Consider the following 25,243-nt stretch of genomic DNA (forward strand, 5'->3'; position numbering starts at 1 on the left):
ATAATAAATTAAACACATGTAAAATATACAATACTCACGTTCTACATTACTTTGGAAATGCAAGTTTTCCATTTTTGCTCCTATTTCCGAGCATACGTTTGTAGTCGATTAAAGACTTTAGTGTTTTGACACTTGTAATTAATGATGGAACCACTCAAATTCAATAGATTAGTACAGTGGTGCGAATTTAACGGATATTCATTTCAATTTTGATACGAGTTATAAATCCTTAGAAAATCAATGCTAAATCATTTCAATAGGGATCTTTAATTTGGAAAAATTGTGCCAGTTTTTCCTATGTATTGGTAGCGGGTGTCCTTACGAGTACACTCATATCATTCTTAAAGCTTAATTATTCATTTCTGATTTTTAAATTAAAAAAAAAAACAAATTAAATTCAACCAGCAAACTGACAGTTGTCCTACTAAATGACGTATCTGCAAATGTCGCGTTCGCCTCATTGTTAACCGGGACAGCACCCCACACAGCATGATCTGGTACTTTGTCAATCTGCTAGCAACTTGCCATCTCAAGTTTCATCTGCAAACTATGGTAGATCTGATAAGGCAACCTACAGGGTCGTGCAAGTCGCATGGGTTTGGATGTGTTATTGTCCTAAAAGGAAACAAACTAAAAAATGTTTTTTTTTCAATAGTTTCGGGCCAAAAAATTGAAAAAGGACTGAGATATTAACTCACGGTACTAATCTGCATCAGAATATGCCTTAACCCGCACACCCCTAAAGATCCCTATTGTTAGTGATGCATGATAAACTGATTCAAGTGCAACATCATTTGAATTTGACGTGAAATTTTTTTACCGGGTTTTAGAAAAACATTATAACTACTAGAGGTCGCATGTCGCTGCTAACACTGAAAATTTATCATCTCGCTCTCACATATGCTAGACCCATTAGTTTGACACCTATTGCCCCTGGAGTTCTTGTATATAGAGTTAGGCGGACACAAAAACTGGACAACTGGCAGCTCTTATTCCAGGAAGAAAACACTGGCAACCCATGCCAATGTTCAAGCTCTGCTTAATGATTTCATTGACCATTGTATGAAATGCCTTAATCTCACAAATTTGACAAGTGCTGGTACTTTTGTTTACAGTTTGGACTTAACAAATTTAAATTCCATTGAAATAAGCTTAGTGCTAATAATTAATTACCAAGAAATTTAACCGCAAAACTAGTTACCGATTCAGAGAACACTAGAAGTAATTGATAAACAAATAATTAGTTCACTAATTAGATCTTTCATATACGTTTTCGCACAGTAGGGAATAGCACAATTTAATTGTAAGGCGCTTATGAGAACATTTGTACTTCTAAAAACATGATTCCCAATATATTTTAAATGCTTAATTTTGAGAATACGAATAATCTCTAAGTTCAAAATGTAATCAACAGGACCACCACCTGTCACATTTAGAGCATGACGTCACTGTGCAGTGACCAATTGTCGTCGTGAGTAAGAACTTTACATGTACGAATGGAAAATTAATTCGAAGATCTGATGATATGATTTCATACTTGTGCGAATATCTCTTTGTGTTACAAAAAAAAATCTTGTTCTTATAGTTTCTCTACACTCGATAACACAAGAAAAGAGTAAAATAATTATAACCATAATCACAATACCTTTTCCATATACATCCAAAGAGAACATGTTATGTGACGTCATGCTCGATTGGTTCCGCCATTTGACATGTTCAATTGGCTCCGCTCAGTGTGTCCGCCTAACCAAATATGTATTTGGCCTAACTATGAATATAGTAACTATAATTGCCCCAGGTACACACACGTCAAAGTACAGGGATACAAGATGCTAGAGCGAGCCCCATGTTTCAGTCCGTGAATACATGGACACAGTAGCGCTTTGCTCTCTCTAGTAGTTATAATCTCTTTTGTTTGAGAGCCATATAATTAGGCAATCCATTAGACGTTCGATTGACAATTCAGCGGTGGGTTCTGTCAACAAGTCTACTCCTGCGAACAGAAAAACTCGTCCGACAAACAACTTTCGTTAGTTGGATTCGCTTGATGTTGGATCGAATCAACAATATTGTCGGACGTCGTACCCCTTGGAGTAACGTCAGAATAAGTAAACAAGAAATAATCAGCTGATCAGAAACGTCTCATGGATTGTCAAATTCGGTTTTTTTTGCGCGTTGAAAAAATTTGACTACGGCGCCGTCTATGTATCGTTTATTCTTTAGGAAAAAAAAATCGATGGCCACACTTTCTCTCATGACAGTCAATGACAAATCATACATGTAAACAAACTTCGACGGATTTTCAAACCCGATGGTCATCGAAACGTTCCAAAACTCCCAACTACTCTGCTACTGACATGGACGTGTTGGATACCTACTACAACAAGGATGAATACGTCGAAACGGCCTCCGGAAACAAAGTCAGCCGACAGACCATACTTTGTGGGTCTCAAAATATAGTCCTGCATGGTAAAGTGATTGTCCAAAGTGGAGCTATAATTCGCGGTGATCTGGCCGCTGTTAGAACTGGCCGATACTGTGTGATATCGAAAGGATCAGTTGTGCGACCACCATACAAACAGTTCAGCAAAGGTGTAGCATTCTTTCCGCTACAGATCGGAGATCATGTCTTTATTGGCGAGGGGGCTATTGTTTCTGCTGCCTCCATAGGGTCGTACGTTTACATTGGCAAGGATGCTGTCGTCGTGAGTTTCGCAGCACATGATAGTAGAAAAATAGTTGAAGATATCATTTCCAGGGTCGTAGGTGCGTTCTTAAGGATAATTGCATTATCGAGGATGGAGCCATTTTGCCTCCGGAAACGACACTGGCAAGCTACATGCGATATACGGCCGAGGGTAAAATTGAAGGAGGTCAAGGAAATCCCGATTTCGTTCCACATTCAATGCAAGATTTGATGGTCGAGTACACTAAATCGTATTATGAACATTTCATTCCGGCGTCCGGTGCTTAGAATTACTAATGCTTTTACTTCTAACCAGTATCTTATTTATCAAAAAAAACATTGATTACATCGTAGTTTGTTTTATTTGGTTACCTATGAGCGCTGTATATGGACAGTACATATTTTCAGTATAAGTTGTGATTGATAATGGAATTAGAAAAGTCGCGTTTTTGGAGATACGCAGTTTTGCTGAGATAGGTTAGAACACCAGATGTCACGAGGTCCGACTGTTGAATTTCCTGTTATTTCTTTCCCGACTTTTTAATACCTCCTCCACCCAGTGGTCCACCTTTAGCAGCCTTTTCTTTCGCGGCTTCTAGCGCTTTTTGCTGTTCCTTTTGTTTTTGTTTGAAAGCCATGTCTTCGTCGTCAACTTCCTTGGTATCCTTTTTGGGTTGTTTCAGTGGCTTCTTTTTACCTCCATCGCGACCAGACATTTTTGCTGTAAAAAGAATAATGCTAAAAGTCAGAGCTTTATATATTTAATTTGGAATATACCGTCAGTTCTTTAATGTTTCGTTATTAGTTCACCGAAAATTTGTAACTAACTTCCTGCTGCCGTCCTATGGGAGATCGACGCAGAGATGCCAGGTACTTTTTTCAAATGTCTGCAATAATAATTTTAAAAGTCTAGGAAGTACAAAAAATGTGCGGCAAGCTAGTGTAACCAAAAGCCTTTATATTCAAAAATCTGCAAATATCTGCAACCAAACTAGAAAATCTGCAAATATCTGCAACCAAACGGAAAAATCTGCATATATCTGCGTCATCGAAAAAATCTGCAGCTTAAATTAAAAGTCTGCGAATTTGCAGACTTGTCTGCAAATCTGGCATCTCTGGATCGACGCCATATATAATTTTTTGACAGTAGTGATTGGTGCATGACAGCGATGTCAGATGTGAAGACTACAAGGGGTCGATGGATTGAGCGGATCTGTTTGCTACCGTTACGACGTAACGACTAACGTGCCGTATCAAAAAATCAAAGAAGGTGGGAACAAAAATCATTACTGCGGAAAACTCGCGAAAAACGCACTGAAAATGCTTTAGTATAGATTTGTAAATATCTTTCGTTGTCTATCTCGAGATAATCTAGCATTTCGTCGAGTTGTTGCTATATGGGAAACACTCGAGTGCGATCGAAACAAAACAAACGTCAAAATGTTTTCTCACTCGCACTGATGCAAATTAAATGGGCGCGTAGATCAACGCACGGCCCGGTGGCGCCTAGCTGAAAAGCCGCTATGTGGATTGAAGAAAAGATTCACAATATTGAGAACACCCATTTTGATGCAATACACTTTTTATACTCCGGAAGGGTTTTCATGTGTGTCCATGTGTGATTATGTTTCAATGAAACCAGTTCTTCAATAGCGTTCTTCCAAGTAATCCAGGCACGTCGTAAAATCAGCAAGTCCACTGATTGTAGAATTTCTTCAGTAAAATCGTAGGCACGTAGAGCTATCTCATAAATACTCCACCATCCTGGTTGTCTGCGCTCTCTCCCGCTGGTTCTGGTATCAAGAGAAGCACCTACCTCCCTTGAATTTAAAGATCTCCCATCTTCAGTAACTTGATTACAGCTGATCTGTTCTGAGAATTCATTTAACCTGTCTTGGTGTCTGCAATCTCTGTCTCTGGAAGCACCAACCTTCTTTGAACAGCATCCTCATCATCGTATGCCTGGTGGGGGAGTTCATCCAGCGCACAGCCGATGGTATCCGAGCGCAACACTCCATAACTGTTTTAAGTCCATCGTTAATGTATGTATCGGACTCAACCATCGCGGAACTTTCATCAAATACTACATCTCTTGAGATCTCTACTGATCTGAATCCCATAGTCTGTAACCCTTATTTGCAAATCCAATAAAAAATAAAATATTCACTTCTGTCTAACTTCTTACGTTTCTCTTGCGGAAACTGCCCATAAGCACTACAAACAAAGACGCGCAGTTTGGCAACATTTGGCTTATTTCCAAAGCATATTTCGTATGGGGTTTCATATTCTAACAAAGCATTCGTAGGAGATGTTATATAGACAGCAGCTCTAGGGGCAGATCACTGTAGGAATGTATAACAAATTTGCCTCAAATTAATGGCGTTTTTGCCAACCCTTCCGCAACTTGACGTTTAGCCTAAGTTGCATGAAACCACCGTGTTTCGAATGATGTCGCCACCATAGAACGCCGTCTACAAATTGCGATACTGTAAATTTCTATGCGAGAAAATAATTCCGTGACGTCTTTTACGAACTTGTTTTCTTTATTTACATTCGGAAGCGGTAATCAAGATGATCATTTCAAAACAGCGTAATAATTTAATATAAATACAAACAAGTTAATTCGTCATTTTGGAGTTTCATAAAAGGATTACAAATTGTGCAGAAAGTAAAATGCATGATTTGATTTGAGTGCGCTTCTAGTGTGAACTTTTTCTTCTCCCGTCGCCCTTGAAATATCTTTCGCATATGACAATTCATTTAGTTTTGCGATTATCATTTTTCACTTCGTATTTAACAAAGGCGGGATTGACTTCGATTGTTTATTTCTGACAGCATGCCGCATTTACGGTGCAAAGGTTTCCACAAAATTCAGAACTGATGACAGCTCATTTTCTATCGGAGAGGGAGAAAAACAGTCCAGTATCATTGTGTGTGTTGTTTACATTACAATGCAAATATTACTACCTAATATCTTAAAACTAAATGAAGATGCTCACTAACTAGCATAAGCGCCGCTTGTTTGTATGCTGATGATTCCAAAAAATCATGAATCATTTAAAAATAATGCATTGGAATAAAGATGCATTATTTTTATAATAAAACAACACCAAACCCAAAAAGTCTTCAAAAATGAATTATCAGAAGTAAAAAAATCTGAACAAGACAATTTTCACTGTGAACGAGTTTACGCTTTTTTTAGAAAATGCTCTTGAATAAAGATTGATCCGCCATTTTAGACCCACAGACCCAAAAAACTGGTTTCAACGATTTGTGTAGGAGCTGTCAAGTTGTTCCCCCTCTGGTTTTTGCTTGACCTCGAGACTGAGTCAGGTTCTTACCCCAACTGATGTCAGTTCATACATTTTGACAGCAGTTGGGGTTAAAACTAGAGCACTCTAGTTAGAGTGTGGCCAAGAGGCCATGACGTATCCAAACGAACATGAAATTTGACGTATACACAATAGAAATACGTCAGATTTCTGCTCGTTTGTATACGTCAAACGCGTCTTGGCCGCACTCTAACTAGAGTGCTCTAGTTAAAACTGACTCAGTTTCGCTTCAAGCAAAAACGACAAAAGTAAAATGCATTTAATTTCCATTTTTGCATCAACTTTGTACTCCCTGGCAGAAAAGTTTGTTTAACAAACGTTCTACGCTGATCAACTTTGTTCTACGTTTTGTTGAATGCAGGGCTAGTTTTTTGTATAGAGCTGTGACGTCTTACACGCAACGCTAAATACGTTGTAATTTTTTTTTAATGGAAAGAAATGCATTTAATTTCGCTGATTTTTTTATAAATACATCACAAGTGATCTGCCCCTGAGACAAGACATGCAAATCGCAAAAAAATGAACTTCAAATGCAGCCAGTCCATTTACACTATGTGAGGCGAAAAGAGAGGCTATGTGAGACGAACGATAGAATGAATAGAAAAAAGAAAAAGAAAACATCTATCAGCAAGTCCCGTCCCCAATTCTGTCCCTAGCAGCAGCTAATACCGCTTCTCCCCACAGTTCTTTTGGTAATCCTATGTTATTAAACATGGTTCGAGATTGTCTATCATAGTCCTATTCATCCTTTCACCAACGTCATTTTGCTGCGGTGTATAAGGAACAGTGTCTACCATCTGAGTTCCTTTCTTCAGGCAAAATTCTTTGAATGCCATCCTGTATCCTAGTATTCTGTTCCATTGTCCGATCTGAGATATACTAAATTAGTATTAAAATAAGCTATAACCATAGCTACATATTGTTTAAAACAGTTCAGCACTTCGCTCTTTTGACGTAAGAGGTAAACTACGGTGAAATGTGCATAATCGTCAATAAATGAAACAAAATAGCGAAATCCATCGTTAGTGAATTTTTCGAAATAACCACAGACATCAGAATGTATTTTTTCCAAGAGGTCGTTTTGAACGAGGTAACTCCATTTTTCTGAAATTTTCTTAAGTTTTTTTTTCGTATAAATGAGAATCACAAAACATCTGTGTTTGATGGATACCAGATATTTTAAGATCTGGCCGAGGGGCAAGCACTATATCTTCAAAACGATGCACTGCCAAAAGTCTTAATTACCGTTAAGATGTACTTTAAATACTTTAAGGACGTACACATCGAAATTAATTACATTAAGTACCTTATTAATTACAAAAGAAGTATTTTTGAATACGTTCATTATTTACTTTAATTATATTCAAAATACGTTGGTATTTTCAACCTGCTAGTGCTTGCACCTCGGATCTAGCCCTTCTGTCATTTTATGATTCAGCATTTTCATTACGTTCTGAGCACCTAGATGATCAAACCTTCTCCTGTAGCGATAGTCTCGTTATTTTTCGTTTTGATCGATACTTTATTGTTTTGGGAGATAGGGGAAGATGGGGTAAAACTCGCCCCCGGGGCAAAATGCACCCCTTGATTATATCGAAAACCGCTGAAAATTTCTAGAAAACGGTAACACCAGTCGGAATTCCGCCATAGTAAACATACAGTGTCAAAGTTTGATAACCGTACATCAATAGCAGCTCGAGAAATAAACAAAAAACAAAAACGTGCTCTTCTCATGTAATTATTGTTGCTCGTGCAACAAGGATTTTCCGCTCTTAGAAATACTGTTTTACTATTTTATTAGAGCATTCCAGTTCTATTTATACCGTTATTCATTATTCTGTCGCACTACATATGAAAAATCTACTAAATAATTCACTTTTTGCTAAATTTATATGTCTGCTCCATCGGGGGCAAAATGCCCTCTTCTCTGATTTTGCAGGTTTTTAATCGAAAACAGAAAAATCATTCTGAAAACCTACCAATTGCATAACCTAAGGATATTTAATGGCACACTTTTGTGAAATCTCGTTAGAAAACAAAATTACTTGCTTGTTCGCCGAGCATTCTGCCCCGTTGTTGCGGTGCATTCTACCCCGTTGTTATAGTGCATTATGCCCCATTGTTGTAGTGCATCTTGCCCCCGCACAGGTGCATTTTGCCCCGCTTATTTTTCAAAAGGTGATTTTTAATGATTTTGAAAAATTGAATTATTTTCATGTTTTTGAATATTTTGCATAGCGTTATGGTTTTGATTACAGAGGAAAATGTTGGCTACACGATATCATTAACTAAATTCTCCCAATTGATGTTCTATAGCTTAGTTATGATCATATTTCCTTAGGGGGTGCGTTTTACCCCATCTTCCCCTAATTTTATATCCCTGGGAGGCGATTCGGTTAGTGATAGTGAATTTCTTTGTCGTTCAGGGATAAATGAGACAGGGATTCAAATGCTTCATTGTACTCTTACCAACGGCAGAGCGCAATAGTACAGTTCCTGTGGCCTTAGCTTTAATTTCTTCGCCCCTTTTAGCGGTAGATACGATGACTTCCTCATTCAATGCGTTTAGTTCGATGAAATTTTCCTTGTTGAACGCCCCTGAGTCCAACACATATTGCTGCTTCCCCTTTTTCTTCACTTCCGCAATTAATGCATGGAGGTTTGGGTTCTCGTTGCGTTTAATTAGTGGGTTGAATTTTTGTCATTGTTCCTGCATTGTTTTCTTCTAGAGGGGGCACTGGTTACGAAAATGACCAAGTACATTGCATTCGAAGCATTTTATTAACTTCTTCTTAGTGGTTTCATTTGCAACGATTGCAACAGGATTGGCGGGAGTTAGCGGTAATTTGTGAGCCAACTCGGCCGTTATATAGCATTCTGTGTATATCTTCCAAAGGTTTATGTTGAACTACTTCCTATGGCAATAATAATAGTGCTACAATGACATGGTTGAACTTTTCTAGAATTGCACCAAGTAATGCCAACTTTCTCCATTTGGTTGCAGTATCAATCCTTGCGTTCGACCTCACAACATAGGTTTTTATTCGTTTAACCGATTTGTCCCCCACATGTGTTAGTCGAAACTCATTATCTTGGATTTCAAAATGGTGTCAATCTTCAATTTCTGTCATCTTCATTACTTTATCCAACCCGAACCCAATCATTTTGACCCAGAATCCGTCAATCTACGAGGCACGAACCGATTGGACTTGTCATCAAAAATCAAAGTGCTTCTTTATCCTAAGAAGTGACAAGACAATACAATCTAAACTATATTCCATTTGCGTAAGCGTACATCCTATTAATCTTCTTCGAATACAATCTTGTTTTAATGTTTCACATAATACTTGATTCTCCAAGGAATACATTCACGTCACTGATTGTTGTTTCTTAAATGTTTTCCTATCTATTAAAATTCCCTACACATTGATTTTATCAATAAATAGCTTAAAATAAGACGTTACACGGTAGTCTTTATCGATACATTGTAATGAAAATTGTTGATTGGCCAATTGAAATTCTGGAATAATTCATAGAATGCTACTACAGTCCTAGTTAAAATATGCTCCATACGAAGCGATTACAGCATGTCTTAACCAATGTCTGGAAGGTACCTAACTAAAATTGTTTGCTCTAATCATAAGGTAAGTCGTTGAATATGGTCCGTAATATCTGCAGTTGTTCTCCTTTTGTTTAAATTATTCGCATTTATCAATTCTGCTGTTTTACGATTTAATATCACAAGAGATTCATCACGTAAAGTTGCACGCGTGTATTCGTTTTCTAATTAGTTTTTATTTGAGGATTGGCGTCCGGTCCGGAGCCGGTTGATGAGTTATTCTTGCTTGCTGTTCTACCAATTGGAGATTTCACGGGTGCGCTCCAGAGGGGGTTTCCTGGAAATAACAGTAAAATATTAACACCAGTAGACACGGACGAAGTATTTTATTACGGTAGCATTCTGGAGAGTGCGACTTTGTGCAGTGATGGTGACATGGCCGCTGCGGATGCGATGCTAGAGTTGGAATCCTGCGAAATTGTTCGCTGAATTCTTTCCGGTGGAGTCTGCTGGGCTCGCCGGAATGGATAACGCCAGGGCGATTTAGGTACATCGTGCTGGAAGCCACGGTTTTCGATGCCAGTCTTGTCGTTCGACTGGTCCCGTGTTTTCGACGATAAGCGACTGCAGTGAGGAATTTTGTTTAATAAATAGTTATATGCAGTACTGAAAGTTGACATTTACCGTAGAATACGTGATCCCAATCCCGGTGGATCTTCTAGACCTTTGCTATTACGTTTGCGGTATCGGACATCGTGAGATTCTTCCAATATCACGTGTCTGTCGTAAGGAGTGTCGTAATAAACCTAAAATTACGGAATTAATTACGTCCATAGCGTTGATAACTTTACATGCATAGTGATAATTACTTCTAGAATCGTTGAGAAGCGATGGGGCCACACCAAATCAATTACGGATATTACCAGTCCTATCGTTAAACACAGGATGCCTACAATGAAGAGAAAAACCTTTGTTTCTGAGCATGTGATCTCTCATGTTATTAAACTCAACGATATAAAGAATCGAGGAATCAATAAATAATCTAAACCAGCGAGCGGTTATCGACCTTTTTCATCCAGAGGACCCCTTCGTAATCACCCAGGTTTATTGCGGACTCCCACAGCTTAACATTCATTTTGTGTACTATCCAAATATTTTTTTCAGTCAGTTAGAAAAGAGCTCCTTCCGAGATAAATAATATTCTTCGCGGACCCCTGGTAACTACTTCGCGGACCCCAGTTTTAGAATCGCTGATCTAAACGATCAAATTTTAAATTTTTACGATGATATTTTTATGTCATTGTGTCGATTTGGATGGAATTTGGTACATGTTTTGAATATGGAACATGATATACATTTCACCGGTATAGAGACCCTCTGGCCCTTAGACTAACTGGTTGAGTTGAAATCATGCACCAGAAGAAGTTGAAAAGAAATGAAACTGAAACTTTGCCAAAAATATGCACATTGAAAAAAATCGAAAATGAAATTAATGTGGCGAACTGTCAATCTTTCCACCGCGTGATCAGAACAATGTTAGAGTAGTAAGACAAATGATGATTCCACAAAGATGGAGCAACATTCGACAAAAAAGTCTTCTACGGAGTAACCTTCGTATATTTTTGAATTTGAGTATTTTCTTGTGAATAAGTGAATTTTCTGCATAAATTATAATTCTTCGCGAAATTTGCTGTCAGAATGATCATTGTAAGTAAATTTCTAGATGCAGCGTTTTCTAGATATTTTGAAAAAAAAAAATCGGTAAAATCTTTTGTTTTCCAAAATCGCTCTTTTCATAAATTAGTCGTGCTGCCCGTATCCGGAAATTGTTAGAGAACATGATTGTGGACATGGAAAGTGTGCGTCGAGAGACATTCAAGATCATCATTTTCGTCTGAAACATAAATATATCTCTTGAAGTTCAGTTCAGTTTTGTTTTAATTTCAAAGTTCAGTTAAAAATCTTCCGATTTTGAGAGATTTTTTAATCCTGCTAGTTTCGTTCAAACTAGAGATATTAGTTCTTAGGATTTACCAGCTAGCCCGCTTTTCAGATATCTAAGATATAACGGGTCTTCAATAAAAAATGAGAGTGATTTCAATACCTTTCTGTAATTAAAGTAAAGAGAGTAAATTTTTTTCTCTCCAGGAGAATTGCGGACTTCCTAGAAATGGGAGGCATGTTTCTTTTCGCTCGGGTGTTGTCAGTTCAATCGAAGATGGTGTCGAAACAGCAGGCACTCCGCGAGCGTGTTGTACGGTTTTACGAAACGCACGGTCTCCGTGGAAAAAAGTAGACCACTCTCGAGACGAAAACGTGCCCGTGAGTACAGTTTACCGGATCCTGGTATCCCTGAGCGTGGAGCGGATGGTCGGTAGTGGCTGTCCGGCGTAGATAATGAAGAAGACGGAAGCGTTGAAAAAGTTGTTCAACAACAAGGAACGGAACGAGTTTGCGTGATGCCGATCGAAAATATCACTGCTCCCATACTTTGATTCATCGAACTCTCAAGATGGAGTAGTGTACAAAAATAATTGGCGGGCCAAGGATACGACGCAGTTAAACACCAGAATCCGGAATGGTATCCGGAAGAAGGACGTCAGTGCCGTCTAGCGCTCTTGTGAGAGCAGCGCAACTAAGTTGCGTCGTACGGCTGACCAGAACGAATTCTCCAATATTCATTGACGTTTTTTTGAAGAGTAGACATTATGTTTTTAGTAAAAAACACTGAATTCGTTGATTTTTTTTGTTTATTAACTACATGACTGAAAAAAATCTCATTTTTTATTGAATACCCCTTATACTCACATGTAGTTTTCATTGCAGGATAATCCGTCTCGAGAGGAATGGTTATCTGGCTATATGGAGAGACAACAACAAACTCAAGTGACCTGTTACAGTGAAGTCTTTTTCATGGAAATAAGATTGAAACAGTCTCACTCGCTAGGTAGATATTGTCCTTTATTCCAAGCATAAATCTTCGCGATTATGTGCGGGGCACAATCGGCCCATGTTATAAATTTCTGCTTCGATAGTCAATCTGAAATCAAGGCTTTTAGATCTGACAAATCACGGTCAAACTAGTGATTGTATGCCGAATTCCGATAGCATTGTCAATACTATCAACCTCGTTTGGGTGCCCGGATATTCCGGTATTACTGCTACTTTGTGGGTCCTGAGCCTGAGGTCCTGCTTTGGTAATTTCAACAAGTTGAATAAAAGAAAAGATCCGGTATTGGCCTTCAAATGAGTACTGCAACCATTTACGCAATCTGCTAACTTGCAAAACATAAGCTTATTTAAAAAAAAACCTTCCCAGTGATTTCGAAAAACCTCTTACACTTTTCGAAACAACGTTTTGGCAGGCTGATTAGTTCATCCGGCCATTGTAAACTCAATTATCACATGGCTATTATTCAGCGTGCTGAGTCATTTTCATGTGATCTTTGTGAATCCGGCTACGGAACCTCATATAATCTGATATGCAATCGCCCAGTAGTAACTTAATTGCGATTTAAAGTTTGCGGCTGTCCTTACGTAGAAGAAACTATGTCTGGGCAACCGAAATTTAGTAACATACTAAACATTTCAATCCAGTGCGCTAAAGAGCTTTAGGATTCATCGCAAGCTATTTGAACTATTTGGAAGGCAAATTTTCCTGCTGTTTTTTGAGTTGTCATTTTCCCTACTTTTCCAATTCTATTACCCCCATATACCTTCTCCTTCCTTCTGATTAGGAAAATGATGAGAAGACACGACAAGGCACGAATCCTCAACTACACACAAACGTGCCATTTGATTAATTAATTTATTTCATCTTTGCGTCTTGCTCATATAGACCTACACCTTAGCTTGCATAATGACACTAATAAAATTTACTTAGTTTAAGAACATTCGACATATAGCACATAAAATAATGCATTTCTTATAACTGATAATTGATAACGAAATAATTAGTTCCAACTTGCACGGTCACATTTATTTAACGCTCGATATTCAGCACCCAAACTCCCAATCCATCGTGGGACTACCGGACACAAATTTCCCGCGGCCGGATTGTTTAGCATAATACGATTCGTTTTAGTAAAGCATAGACTCCCACTGTGAACGAGATTAAATACATCACAGACGTTTTCTTCCATTCAAGCATAATTTTTTTGAATGAATCAGTTTCCATGTCGGAGATATCTTTCTCGGTCACAGTATTTTTATTCTTGTCTAAGCAACCAACATGAGGTGATCGAAGAAGAAGAACGAGAGTAGTTACAAGCATTTCAGGTACCTTGCATCAACCTCGTGGGGGACAAAAGAGAATCAATATATTCTAATTACTGTTTAGGGGATGCGTTTTACCCCTCCTCTATTTGATAAATTGTCTGAGTGTCTCATAAAAGTTCATTTTCGGGGCCTTAGTACGAAAAACAAAACTGAAATATTTGAAAAAATGTTACTAGATTCATTATTTTACACTCAAATACGAACAATAAAAATTTCTTGAAATTTAATTATTAAATATTTGACAGCACTTTTTCAAGAATTCAATAATCAAATTAAATCCCTTTCCCATTTCCGGTTACAAAACCCGTCTTGGGAGTGTCAGACTTCATGATTTTGCAAAACAAGTGTACTTGAGGGGATATTGAGGGATTTTGGCCAAATACTGGAGACATGAAATCAAAACGTTAAACTTATTGACTTATAGATTCAACCAGTCGCAACAGTCTAGTCGCTCTCCGTCATTGCCTACTGATCTCTGCTGTATTGTCGCGTCGTTTTCAAACTTCCATGAACAATAAATAGTATCCATAGAAAGTAACTAATATGTTGCTGCTGATTGCAACATTAAGTTCATCGTGTGAACTTAACCTAAGAGCGAAAATTGGACGAAAACATTGGTAAATACTTATTTGATTGATTGACTAATATGTGACCGAGTGACCGCACTAGGTGGAATGATATTTCATAGGCCTTAATAGCTCACAGTGTTCAAATTTCCTCTGATCTGAGAAAGTCAAAGGCACTCAAAAACCCTCCCCCTACCCATGAATACGGGCCAAATGTAAAGTTACATTGCTGTATGTAAAAGAAACTAATTGCATGCTATGAATATAGCATCATTTTGATTGAAGCCTGAAATCTAGAATTATTACGAAGTCATGTGACTGCGCATTTCAAAGCGTTTCTGGTAAGGCCATTACAAATCTTTTTTAAAAATTATGTCCAAGCACAATTTTTTTCTGAAGGGGGGGGGGGGTGGTCAAACAAAAAATAAATATTTATTTTTATTAAAACAAAAAAATTATTTCTACATTTTTTTTCGATTGTTCTCGTGAACGTTTCCGCAGGGTGATTTCGTATAGAGGGGTTGAGCTATTTGTTTAACTTGAGCAATTCAAGCAAACATTACTGAATCAATCAAAAGTTCATATAAGAAAGGGATGCTAAAGTTTTTCGTTTTAAATAATTTTCCGAACAGTTCAATTTCTAATAGCGGTTTAATCTGTTTCTAAATTCCCAATAAAAGCTTGAAAGTTCTCTAAGAACTTAATGAGAACATTAAAGAGTAGGTACTTTTAGGTATTACCTTTTGGTTGCTTGAATAGTTTTCGTTCCGTCGTGGCGGCACATGGACCGACTTTACACAAAAAGCATGAAAATCGGTCAAAGATGACCCTGCTTGATAACAATGTACAGAAACAGGATTGCAACATTTAACTTATGGACTTTTTGAAAACATTCTGGAATGAATCCAAAGGTCCTCCACAAATCGTCGCTGTTGTGCTATCTTATGACAAGCGCCATTTAGCACATTTCGAGAAAAACGATTTTTAAAGTTTGAGATTGAATATCTTGAAACTTATAAATGGTATAAACAATCCAAAGAAGACAATTGATGCTTCTATCTATTCTGCATTAATCTCTCAAATATTACGAAGATCGGTTGACTATGTTGCGAGTTTTTACTATGAATGTAAACAAAAGTCGCATTCACACGTGTCATAGGCGTGTATTGATGACAAAATTTATATGACGTGTCATAATCGTGCATGGAAAATTTTCCATAGAAAAAACTCATCAATTTTTAACTTTTATTCATATCTTTGGGTTCTTATGGTCTACAAAACAATCGGTGAAATGCATTTTGAAGGAAATGAGTCAGGGAATCTAGAAAAAATTGTTATTTTTGATTACAGTGTTGCCAAATATGCTTTATTTCCAATTTAAAACTAAGACTATGTTTTTCTCACAACTCGTGTAATTTTCTTTTGAAAATGTTTATGCTATTGCGTTCCTCAGATATTTTCACACATAAAAACATCAAAAACTTCAATATAACTTGAGCAAATCTCTAGATACAGTGATTTGAAGCAAAACACTCACAATTTCTCATCATGTTTCTCGCTATATCTAAGTAACCAAGTAGAATTTCAAAATTCTGAAAACGCCACTTTGTAGAGATTTTTCAAACAAGTAATGTGGCATATCTAACTCAGTTTACCCCAAAATGGCGTTTGTCATAAGATAGCACAACAGCGACGAAATGTAAAGTGTGCGTCAATGGATTTATTTATCTCAGATATGGTTTTCTCTGACATTTTTTTCTATTGCGTATTTCGCATACAGTAGCCTGGCGAACGTATGTACATTCTTTGCATACTATAATTTTTCGAGCTCTAGTGGAAACATCAGCTTTGGTTTATCGCTTGTGCTTGAAGACTTGTAGATTTGTTTGTTTGGTACATGATAGTAATTCGGCTCTGTTCCGTGTACATCTTAAAAATCTTTGCATTTTTCCCCATCTTGTTTCGCAGTAAGTAGCCACATCAGGGAAATTCATTTGATAGTCGTACGGATTCATAAAACGTATAGGAATCATCAGTTCATTTTGCCTTTTTCATATAATCACTATGCTATGCTATGCAATCACTCTGAAACTTGACTTTTTAAGCTAGAACTGGAGTTTCGAGTGTCATATACCACTAGATTCAGTTCGTCGATATCTGAAAATGTCTGTATGTTTTATAGTATGGTTAAATAGCTTCAATAGTGCATTGGCACTAGGTGTGACTCACTTTTGTGCCTAACCACTACAAACAGTCCTTACTTTTCTTCCTTCCTTTTGTTCCACGAGACTGCATCGAAGCGTTATATCGTGGGGAGGCTGATTCGATCTTGAGACAAAATGATGCATTAGAGCCGATTAGCTCCGAATACCTATTCGACTAATCGTAGTGGTAAACTTCCGTTAGCCATTTGGCTCCTGTTTCTGTGAACCATTTAGTTCCTATTTTCGCGAGTCATCTCAATGAGCCATTTATTCTTCGGCGAAATTTCTCCCGATACCGATGCCCCTTGTGTGAGTCACTTAGCTTCCAGCTTTGTTGCAATCTACTCGGATGGATGGATGGAGCGTAGCTTCTGATTCGCTGCTTTCGATTCACTGAAAACTCGACGACCTACCGCTAGTGCTTCACTCGACCTACTCGATCTTGTCCTTGACGGTGAAACTATTTTGCTAACATGCTTCGGTCCGGCGATTCCAGATAGTTCGTGGTGCCCAGTACACTGGCACCTCAAGCAAAACTGTGGCTGCTCTCACAGCCTTCCCCTTAGCGTAATCGTCGTGACTTTAAAAGTTCAAGTCGATGATATATTCTCCGACCGCGATGTTCGCCTGTTGCAGTATTTCGGCTGCTAGTCATCACCAACTCTGTTTTATGATGGGCAATTGTCTCCGTGTCGAGTGTCTCCACCTCTTCTAGTGATTATCCGATTACTTGGAACACCACATCTTCCACGAAACCGAAAATCGTTACATCTCTGGGAAGGTTCAGCTTCAATACTCCATCGTACACTGCGTTCCACAGCGTCGAGCCGAAGAGCGTCAGTCGTAGTGGCGATTCTCCCTTGTCTGTCTCGTAGATTAGTGTTTGGAGCTGAAAGTAGCTCTATATTATCCTGCAGAGCTACTCATGCTGTACAGCGAATGGGCGATTGCTTCCCAACTAGTACTATTAAAGCATTCTTCACATTGTAACCACCACGCAATAGCGATATCCTTATCTCTGCTGTCTCCACAGCTCCTACAACCGTTCGGATGGAATTTACTGTAGACCCGCCTATAAGGAAGCCGAATTGCATGACATGCCGTTCTCACGGTCCACGTACTTGGATAGCTTGTTCAGGATTACTCTCTATAACATGACCAAGGGATATATTGACTACGCTGAAAGATCTCCATGTTTTTCCGGCATCGGATCATTCTGAACATATCCGGGCTCTCATGTATCGCTTCACTTTATGGCTTTCGCCATCTCAATCAGCTGTTTGCGGGAAATCGAGCTTCTTCTTTGTGATCATCCTCATCACTGTACGGCGAAAATAGGTTCATGTTGTGGGGAAAACCTTTCGATGGTAACCTCCATCTTCTCCGGGCACCTTTCAGGTGGTGCAGTTGAGCCTTTTATCTTTGTCATGCCAACTCTGTAGGTGTCTCCTCGAGAATTCGCGTTGGCTTTGTGGCAAAGCTCCCTCAATGCAGGCTTTCTTGTTCAGCTCGACTGCTTTGTTGAGAGCGGCTCTTGCTGCTCGTTTCCCTCTTTCGGTGCCATCATGAGCCCTCTGACTTCTTTTTATTTTAAATATATTTGATACGGCTCAATGCGTTAGCACAACTGAGCCGTGGATTTTTCGTGTTTTTACAATATGCAAAATCAGAAAAAAAAAAAATATCGTTACAGCCTGTTCGTCGGATCTTGTTGATGTATCTTACCGCTGCGTGTTGAAATCCTCTTCCTTGGTGGCGAAATATTAGGTGCGTTGTCTGCCGCACTTTGGGGGTCATGTGGTTCGTCTTCTCTCGCGTTTTCGTTTACGTCCATGTCATCATCGGTACTGCATTCATGTTGCTCACGATCGGATGTTCTGATTTGTTGTTTGTGCTTACGGGTCGCTATTGTAAATACTTCTTCATCGGTATTTGATTCCTTATTGGTGGTGTTGGTTGCTGGTTTGGAAACATTTGCTGTAATCGTTGTTACTTCGATGTTGGCAATGGCAGTTGGTTTAGTGGTACTGGGCCAGATCGTTGTTCAGCTGGTGCATACGATGATTGTATACCGGTTTTGGTCGTATTACATGGGATTTCCTTAGCAATCTCTGCGTAAGGTTTTCCGTGGTGTAGCGGCTGATCACAATATTGACATGAAGGAATCTTTCCTGGGTACGTGACTAGTGTTCGTTGAGAATGTTCAACACCATCAGGTATTTGCATCTGAAAGTCATGTAAGATGGAATAGGTTTTGTTAGACGAATTCCTCCAATTATCTTCCTTAACACTATACACCTCTCCGTATTTTGACATGATTTGTTTGATAGCCGAGGAACTAGTACGTGGTGTCAGGTCATACATCTTTATTTCAATACTGTCAACATCTATACTGTATGTACTGTATGTATAAAATGTCAGTGCATTCGATTACGTGTTTAATGTTGTTCTGGGAAGCTAATGATTCTGCTTGACTAATGTTTTTGAACAAACTGCATGACGTAAATGGTGGAATTGCACCGCGTTAACTTCTGCTACGTTGAGCTTCATGTTCATCTTCAAAATTTGCTCCACTTGACGAATTGAAGGTCTTACCGGATATTTCGAGTAGTCAACAGCAACACAATTTATCCGCAACGGGATATACTTTTCACACACTAAGTAGAACGAATCAATTTTTGCCTTTGCAAATAGACCAAGCGTTGCGCGGGTAAATTTGATTACTTGCCATGCGATTTCTAGCTTCTGAACTGAGCGAGATGAGAATTCGAACTGATCTCTAACCTCTTCTCCAAGCTCGTAGGGAACTTATACCTAGATCGATAATCGTCGTGCTGCACCGGGCGAGCGTTTCTCGGTTTCCTATTCCTTGGTATGGTCGCATTACACGCTCTTGTTAGTAGTGCCGTGAACTCGTTCGAATTGAGGTTGAAGAGGATGCCCTCAAATTCAAGCTCTTCGACGGACACGTTCTTGTGAAAGATCGCTGTTTTCCACCATCACTCGTTTATATATCTCCCACACATTCAAACCGTGTCCTGTTACCAATACTGTACCAGCTCGCTTGGTGGTCGCTGTGGGTATATCCTCGCACACTTTTTAGTCCATCTTTCCTGTTACTCCAAGGTTACAAAAATTGACATCTATAATGGATTCCCGGCTCTCCTTGCGGTAAGAGCCGATGATACCATTGTTTGTCAGATCTATATTTAGCTTTGCTAGAGTCTTCTTGATCGCTGATGACAAGCCAAAGTCCTTTTGATTCCAGCGTCCATCTCGACAATTTCGCATGTTCCTGGTTCTTGGAATATTTCAGAATTAAAGTCTCTTCGGTTCCTCGGAAAATGGCTTATTCGATTTTCACAAACTTAGTGTTTAATGGAAGGTTTAGTAGCAGATTTTGATCTGGTCAAGTTCAACCACATATAAATCGCCAGGAGTCTGATTTGAATTCGGATTGTTTCCTTATCGAAATTATTTTCTAATACAATAATCGATTCTGTCTCTATCGACTGTTGCTTTTCAATCAATTTGGAATTCGGTCTGTATTAGCCTTTCCATGAGATATTTGTTTGATAATTCACAGGCCGGTCCTTCCTTTCGTGAACAGTAAACGTTTCATTTGATGTTGGACTGGATCGATGATTACATTCGGACGTCATATCTACCCGAGAATGGTCAAAATAAAAATAATCATGGGATGGCAATTTACAAAACTACCGTAATAGTTTTCTATGACGAAAAGCAAAACTATAAAAGCTATTGTTGTTCTACAAATCGACATTTTTTTTAAATTTTGGTTATTATTAAAAAATTATTGGCCCTCTGTTTTTTTTCAGCGATTTTGAAGGGGGGGGGGGTGACATATTTTTTAAAAAAGATTTGTAATGGCCTAATTGGAAGTATTTTGCCGTTTTTGGTAATTAAGTCGACGAAACGAAATTAACGATTTGTAAAACTATTTTAGTGTAGGTTGAGAAGTTATAAAACAAACAACTCAAGCGTCACGACTCTTAAGTCAAATAAATAAAAACGGATCAATATTGGAGATGGCGATCCTACGCATAAACCAACGATACTTAACCTGCGACCAGCACAAGCCAGAAGCACCAACCCAGCTGGAAGCTGATGCGGCCTCCCTCGATAAAGATCATCAGCGGTCGCTTCGGTAGCATCATGCTGTAACCGATGCTAGCCCCGACCAACAGAGCTCCCGTCAGTGTCATCGTGTAGGCCCCGTAGCGGGGCACTGCCACCAGGAGTAGATTCATCAGCAGCCACGAAGCGAACGATGCCCTGCGAACGATAGAAATGAAATTGAGTGATTCACCGTTGGACCAGTCAGCAGTCAGCAATCATCGACAACTTGCCACAGTAGGATACTGGCGTAATAGCCGGCCGCTCGGTATTGGCCTCCCCAGGCGAACCCTTCCTGTCCCAGGCTGAAATACTCTGCCACGGTCAGAATGGGATATGGCAAGCCACGTTGAAGCGCGTTGCGGTACGAATTGCCCATGTCATTCGCTTGATCCCAGCTAAACTGTTCGTTGAAATCGATATCCGGTGGTGTCCAGTTTCCAACCGGAAGTGCCACCAAGGTTATGTTTATATGCATCAGTCCGATGTGGGCGCCGATCTTGGCCGGCAGTTTCTCGCGAGAGAACGCTTTGTACGGTGCGACGATGGTTGATTGGGCCACATGCCAAGCTGAACCAAGGCGGGAAACTGCAATGAAGGGGGAACGGGAACAGTAAAGAATGAAAGTGGTTATAAGCACTACGATTTGGGTGGCCGGCTACACTTGAACCGTTTATGCGAAGCCTAATGGCCTCCAAATTACAGGTATTAAAGAGAGAACATGATCAAAATTAAAATCGTGCTTGCTGCGTACATAAATCAATGCGAGCAACATTTAGATTGGTTAAAATGTGTAACATCCGTTGCTTTCAAGTGAATGGAGGCGGACGGGGCCAAAATAAAAAAATAGGTTAATATCACTTACCTAAAATGACTAGTCCTACGAATAAGCTAAGCGTAACTGATGTAAAAGTAGTGAATTTCTGAAATAAAAATTTAAGACCGTATTAAATTTCGATTACAAGAAATGAACAGTAGAACTTCAGCGTTCTTCACATTAAACTCCATCCACCTGAGAAAATATTACTCTATATCATCCGATGAGTGAATTAGCCTAAACAGTTATATCAATTTTTGCAAAAAATACAAATCATGGGTTACCGATCGACTTGGACAGGGAAAATAAACTCAGTGCTACTGCCAACAGTTTTTATGAATTTGAAGAAAAATGTATTTCGGTCATGTTGGATGCTGCCCGATTCCGTAGCAACACACATAAATTCAGACGAATTTCTTGACCTACCTCAACGTACGTGCGCACGTTTTTATTACAGTGCTATTTATCTTTGAAAGAGAAGCATGTAATATCTGTAATTACGGTCATTTGGCTAGATGTTAGTTCTGTATATGGAATTATTAGGTGTATAATCGTCCATTCGATTCGCATGTGGCAATTGTGTCGATGATCATAGGTTGTGTTTGTTTGGTAAAATGTGGTGCGTTTGCGCATGCCCCGCTGAGATCCATCTCGATCAAAGATTGACGCAATGATATTCAAATCTCAGCTAACCGGAGACTCTTCAGTGTGGAATAGTGTACGAGGCTGGCTAATAATAGCAAGCTGTCAGCCTCAGTTGGTACCGTTTTGTATTATGTAATGTGATGGGTATTTAATGGTGGCTTACCTGCTTTCGGACACCGGGGAAGATGACCAGAAATGCCAGATAGATAGTGGCAAACAAAACGCAAACGGCCACAATCGAAACATCGCCAGTGACCGGGGTTCGGTTCGAGAACGAGTACAGCGTGGGAGCTCCATCGTCTCGAAAGGCGTCGAACCAACCCTTCATCGTAAGGGAAGGTCGCTCGTCGGTGGTGGAAACCTGCAATTCAGAAAAGCGAAATGTATTAGAGGCAACGAATATGCTAGCTCAAAACCAATGGTTAATAAAGGTTCGAATATACTGTCTAGTGGCCAACAATTTCAGAATCATTCACACATTATATGTCTAAAACATTGTTTGATTCGGACACTGTTTCGAGTACAAAATTTATTATCTCGAAAATACTTTTTTTTAATTTCGTTTATTTGACACGGCTCATAGCGGTAGCTTAACGGAGCCGTGGATCTTTTATGTGTTTACAATATGTAAAAAATAAAAATAAAACAAATATTATTGATTGTCCGTTGGATCTCGTGCGCGCAACTTTTTATTGCGAGCGGAGACCTTCTTTCGCGGCTCGCCTACTGCGCCATAGGGACCATTTAATTCTCTCCTGTCCTCCACATCTAGGTCATCATCGTTAAAAGTGTCTTGGTGCTTGCGACCAGATGTTCTTTCCTGCTTCTTGCACTTACGGGTGACCAATGTAAATCCGTCGTCATTGCTATTATCTTCATGACCGATGTTGCTTACAGTGGTTTCTGGGGTGCTGAATGCTGGTTTGGCAGTTGTCAATATGGACTGAACAGCTGCCACAAATTTGGCAACCGTTTGTGGTTCAGGTATTGGTATTGAAAACTCTTTTTTGGGTTGGTTTACCGTGGATTCGTTGGCAATCGGTAGAGATGCATTTTCCTCTGTATCTTCCGCGCAAGGTTGTCCGTGGTGTGCTGTTTGATTACAATACTAGCACGTGGGAGTTTGCCCCTCATGGGTGCATAACGTAGTTTGATTAATAGTAGCTTCGTGGGTTTTGAGTTTTATAGTCAAGTGGGAGGGGATAGGTTTTTCGATCCGCATCCTCACCACAAGAACACCGTTAGGTGTACCCGGGAAGAAATTTCTCCACATATCACGTGCAGTGATGTACCGATGGGAAAAATTCCATCTTTCCGGGTTTTTATTTTTGGGTTTTAACCGGGTTTTTTTCCCAAATCATTTCAACCCGGACGAAATATGGGTTTTTTTCGTTTTATCGAATGTATTATGTTCATTTAATGTTGCATTTACATTTGAGAGACCGAAAATAAAAGTCGCAAGGATAAAGCATACTTTGTAGAACCCACTACAGATATCTTAGCATGTAAAAATCGAATATAAACATCAAGCGTAAAAATCGGACAGAGATCCTTGAGCATGAGAACCGCTTAGAATATTATCACCCGAAAAAGTCGGCAAGGATGAACCTTCAGTATAATTCGCTCTCAGGAAATTCCGTACAACGTTACATTCAAGATTAAAAGTCGGATAAAGAAAAGTCCTTTGTAAGAACCGGATATACTTTTTCACGGTTTTTATTCTATAGGACATAATCGGAAAGCTCCTGTCCGATTTTGAAACTTGAAGTTCAAATCCAATGATAACATTCTACAGTTAACTCTCTCTATGTCGATATTGAAGGGACCATCGACATAGGGAGAGATCGACATATAGAACACAATGATTTTCTTTCAGGACATCATAATGCATACCGGGAAATGAATATAGATGCTCGTATTGGGGGAGTAGGGTAGTAGACGACGAGGTAAAGTGCACACGCACTGCAAAACATCAAGTTTGCTGTTTGAGTGGGAATCCCTTATTTGCAGTTTATCTTTCTGCCCCACATATAGGGGAACACGGGGAGACTTGACCAGGTTTTCAGCTAAACCTGCATAAATCTCTTAAAAAGTTTTCAATCCTTCCAAAGTCATTGAGATATAATGTAAAAAGGTATTATTCGTGTTCATGATTTTTTGCAGAATGTTTAGTTTACTTTTTCAAAAGTTATAAAAGTTTGTCTGAGATCGTTTTTTTTTGGTCAAGTCTCCCCACTGCGGGGAGACTTAACCAAGGCCTGGGGAGACTTGACCAAGAGAATTTTGAAAAATCAGAATAACAAATAATGACATTAATAATACTGTAATCCTTTTTTCCATATTGTCGAGGTCATTAGGTAGCAGTAAAATATATAAAAGGGTGGCATACCCTTTAAATTTTCGACTGTGTTTAATGCATTTCCTTTTAAGGATTAACTGTACTGCTTACATTGCATATTAATACGTCACAAAATTAGCCATATTATTACTAACTTTGTTTACTAGTACAAAAAGATATAGACTGTTGTTTGATGTGGGATTTTTTGTGACATGATTAACACTAACAGTAGGTACGACAGCATAGTAAATATCAGAAAATTTTTATCTTTCTTCAGATTATTGCCACTTAGGCATGTCCCTCTATAAAATCTTGGTCAAGTCTCCCCAACATTAGTTACTGCGTTCAATTACGTGCAAATTTTAATAAAAACTATTTCAATGTTCCGATTTATGTAAAATCATTTCACTAGTTCATAAAGTATAAAATAATGTATGAGTACTTTAGAAGTGATTATTAGGCGATTAGATATGTCCATACAAAGTTTGATAAAAATTACTTCATTTAACGCAAATTTATTAAATACGGAATCTTTTCTATTAGGAAAGAATTTTTCATTCCAAACTTTTAAAATTACCTTAACGGACCGAAATAAGTATAAAAATATTTTTGAAGGTTTTTTAAGAACATAATAGAACACGTCATAGCCAATAATAGAATTCTGCGCTTGGTGAAGTCTCC

The 25,243-nt window shown here is 38.8% G+C and overlaps 3 protein-coding genes across 4 annotated transcripts in view; 1 reads left to right on the forward strand and 2 right to left on the reverse strand.

Annotated features, from left to right (window-relative positions):
• The first annotated feature begins 2,263 nt into the window (after window positions 1–2,263).
• On the forward strand, window positions 2,264–3,039 carry LOC131682397 (dynactin subunit 5). The gene is made up of 2 exons (XM_058963833.1): window positions 2,264–2,705; window positions 2,759–3,039. Exons 1-2 carry the CDS (start codon window positions 2,265–2,267, stop codon window positions 2,972–2,974), a joined length of 657 nt encoding a protein of 218 aa, XP_058819816.1. The 5' UTR covers window position 2,264; the 3' UTR covers window positions 2,975–3,039.
• Window positions 3,030–3,586, reverse strand: LOC131682398 (translation machinery-associated protein 7 homolog). The gene is made up of 2 exons (XM_058963834.1): window positions 3,464–3,586; window positions 3,030–3,407 (listed from the first exon to the last, which is right to left on the reverse strand). The coding sequence occupies exon 2, from the start codon at window positions 3,400–3,402 to the stop codon at window positions 3,208–3,210; it is 195 nt and encodes a 64-aa protein (XP_058819817.1). The 5' UTR covers window positions 3,403–3,407; window positions 3,464–3,586; the 3' UTR covers window positions 3,030–3,207.
• A 5,690-nt stretch (window positions 3,587–9,276) lies between these two features.
• Window positions 9,277–25,243, reverse strand: part of LOC131682392 (dual oxidase maturation factor 1) — a 147,139-nt gene continuing 131,172 nt past the window's right edge. For both annotated transcript variants that reach the window (XM_058963828.1, XM_058963829.1), the window contains 8 exons: window positions 22,388–22,585; window positions 21,628–21,685; window positions 20,996–21,350; window positions 20,710–20,921; window positions 10,447–10,526; window positions 10,262–10,383; window positions 9,971–10,201; window positions 9,277–9,914 (listed from right to left, as the gene is read on the reverse strand). In XM_058963828.1, coding sequence (XP_058819811.1) covers window positions 9,872–9,914; window positions 9,971–10,201; window positions 10,262–10,383; window positions 10,447–10,526; window positions 20,710–20,921; window positions 20,996–21,350; window positions 21,628–21,685; window positions 22,388–22,552 — 1,266 coding nt within the window. In that variant the 5' untranslated portion in view covers window positions 22,553–22,585 and the 3' untranslated portion in view covers window positions 9,277–9,871. The remainder of the gene's footprint in view (window positions 9,915–9,970; window positions 10,202–10,261; window positions 10,384–10,446; window positions 10,527–20,709; window positions 20,922–20,995; window positions 21,351–21,627; window positions 21,686–22,387; window positions 22,586–25,243) is intronic.

This window comes from Topomyia yanbarensis, chromosome 2 (genome assembly GCF_030247195.1).
Source record: "Topomyia yanbarensis strain Yona2022 chromosome 2, ASM3024719v1, whole genome shotgun sequence".
Taxonomy (NCBI): Eukaryota; Metazoa; Arthropoda; class Insecta; order Diptera; family Culicidae; genus Topomyia; species Topomyia yanbarensis.

Bases quoted from the DNA above. Each gene is read 5' to 3' on its own strand.
- LOC131682397 (XM_058963833.1), top strand. From the start codon at position 2,265: ATGACAAATCATACATGTAAACAAACTTCGACGGATTTTCAAACCCGA. The intron at 2,706-2,758 runs GTGAGTTTCGCA...TATCATTTCCAG, and splicing joins TTGGCAAGGATGCTGTCGTC to GGTCGTAGGTGCGTTCTTAA.
- LOC131682398 (XM_058963834.1), bottom strand. From the start codon at position 3,402: ATGTCTGGTCGCGATGGAGGTAAAAAGAAGCCACTGAAACAACCCAAA.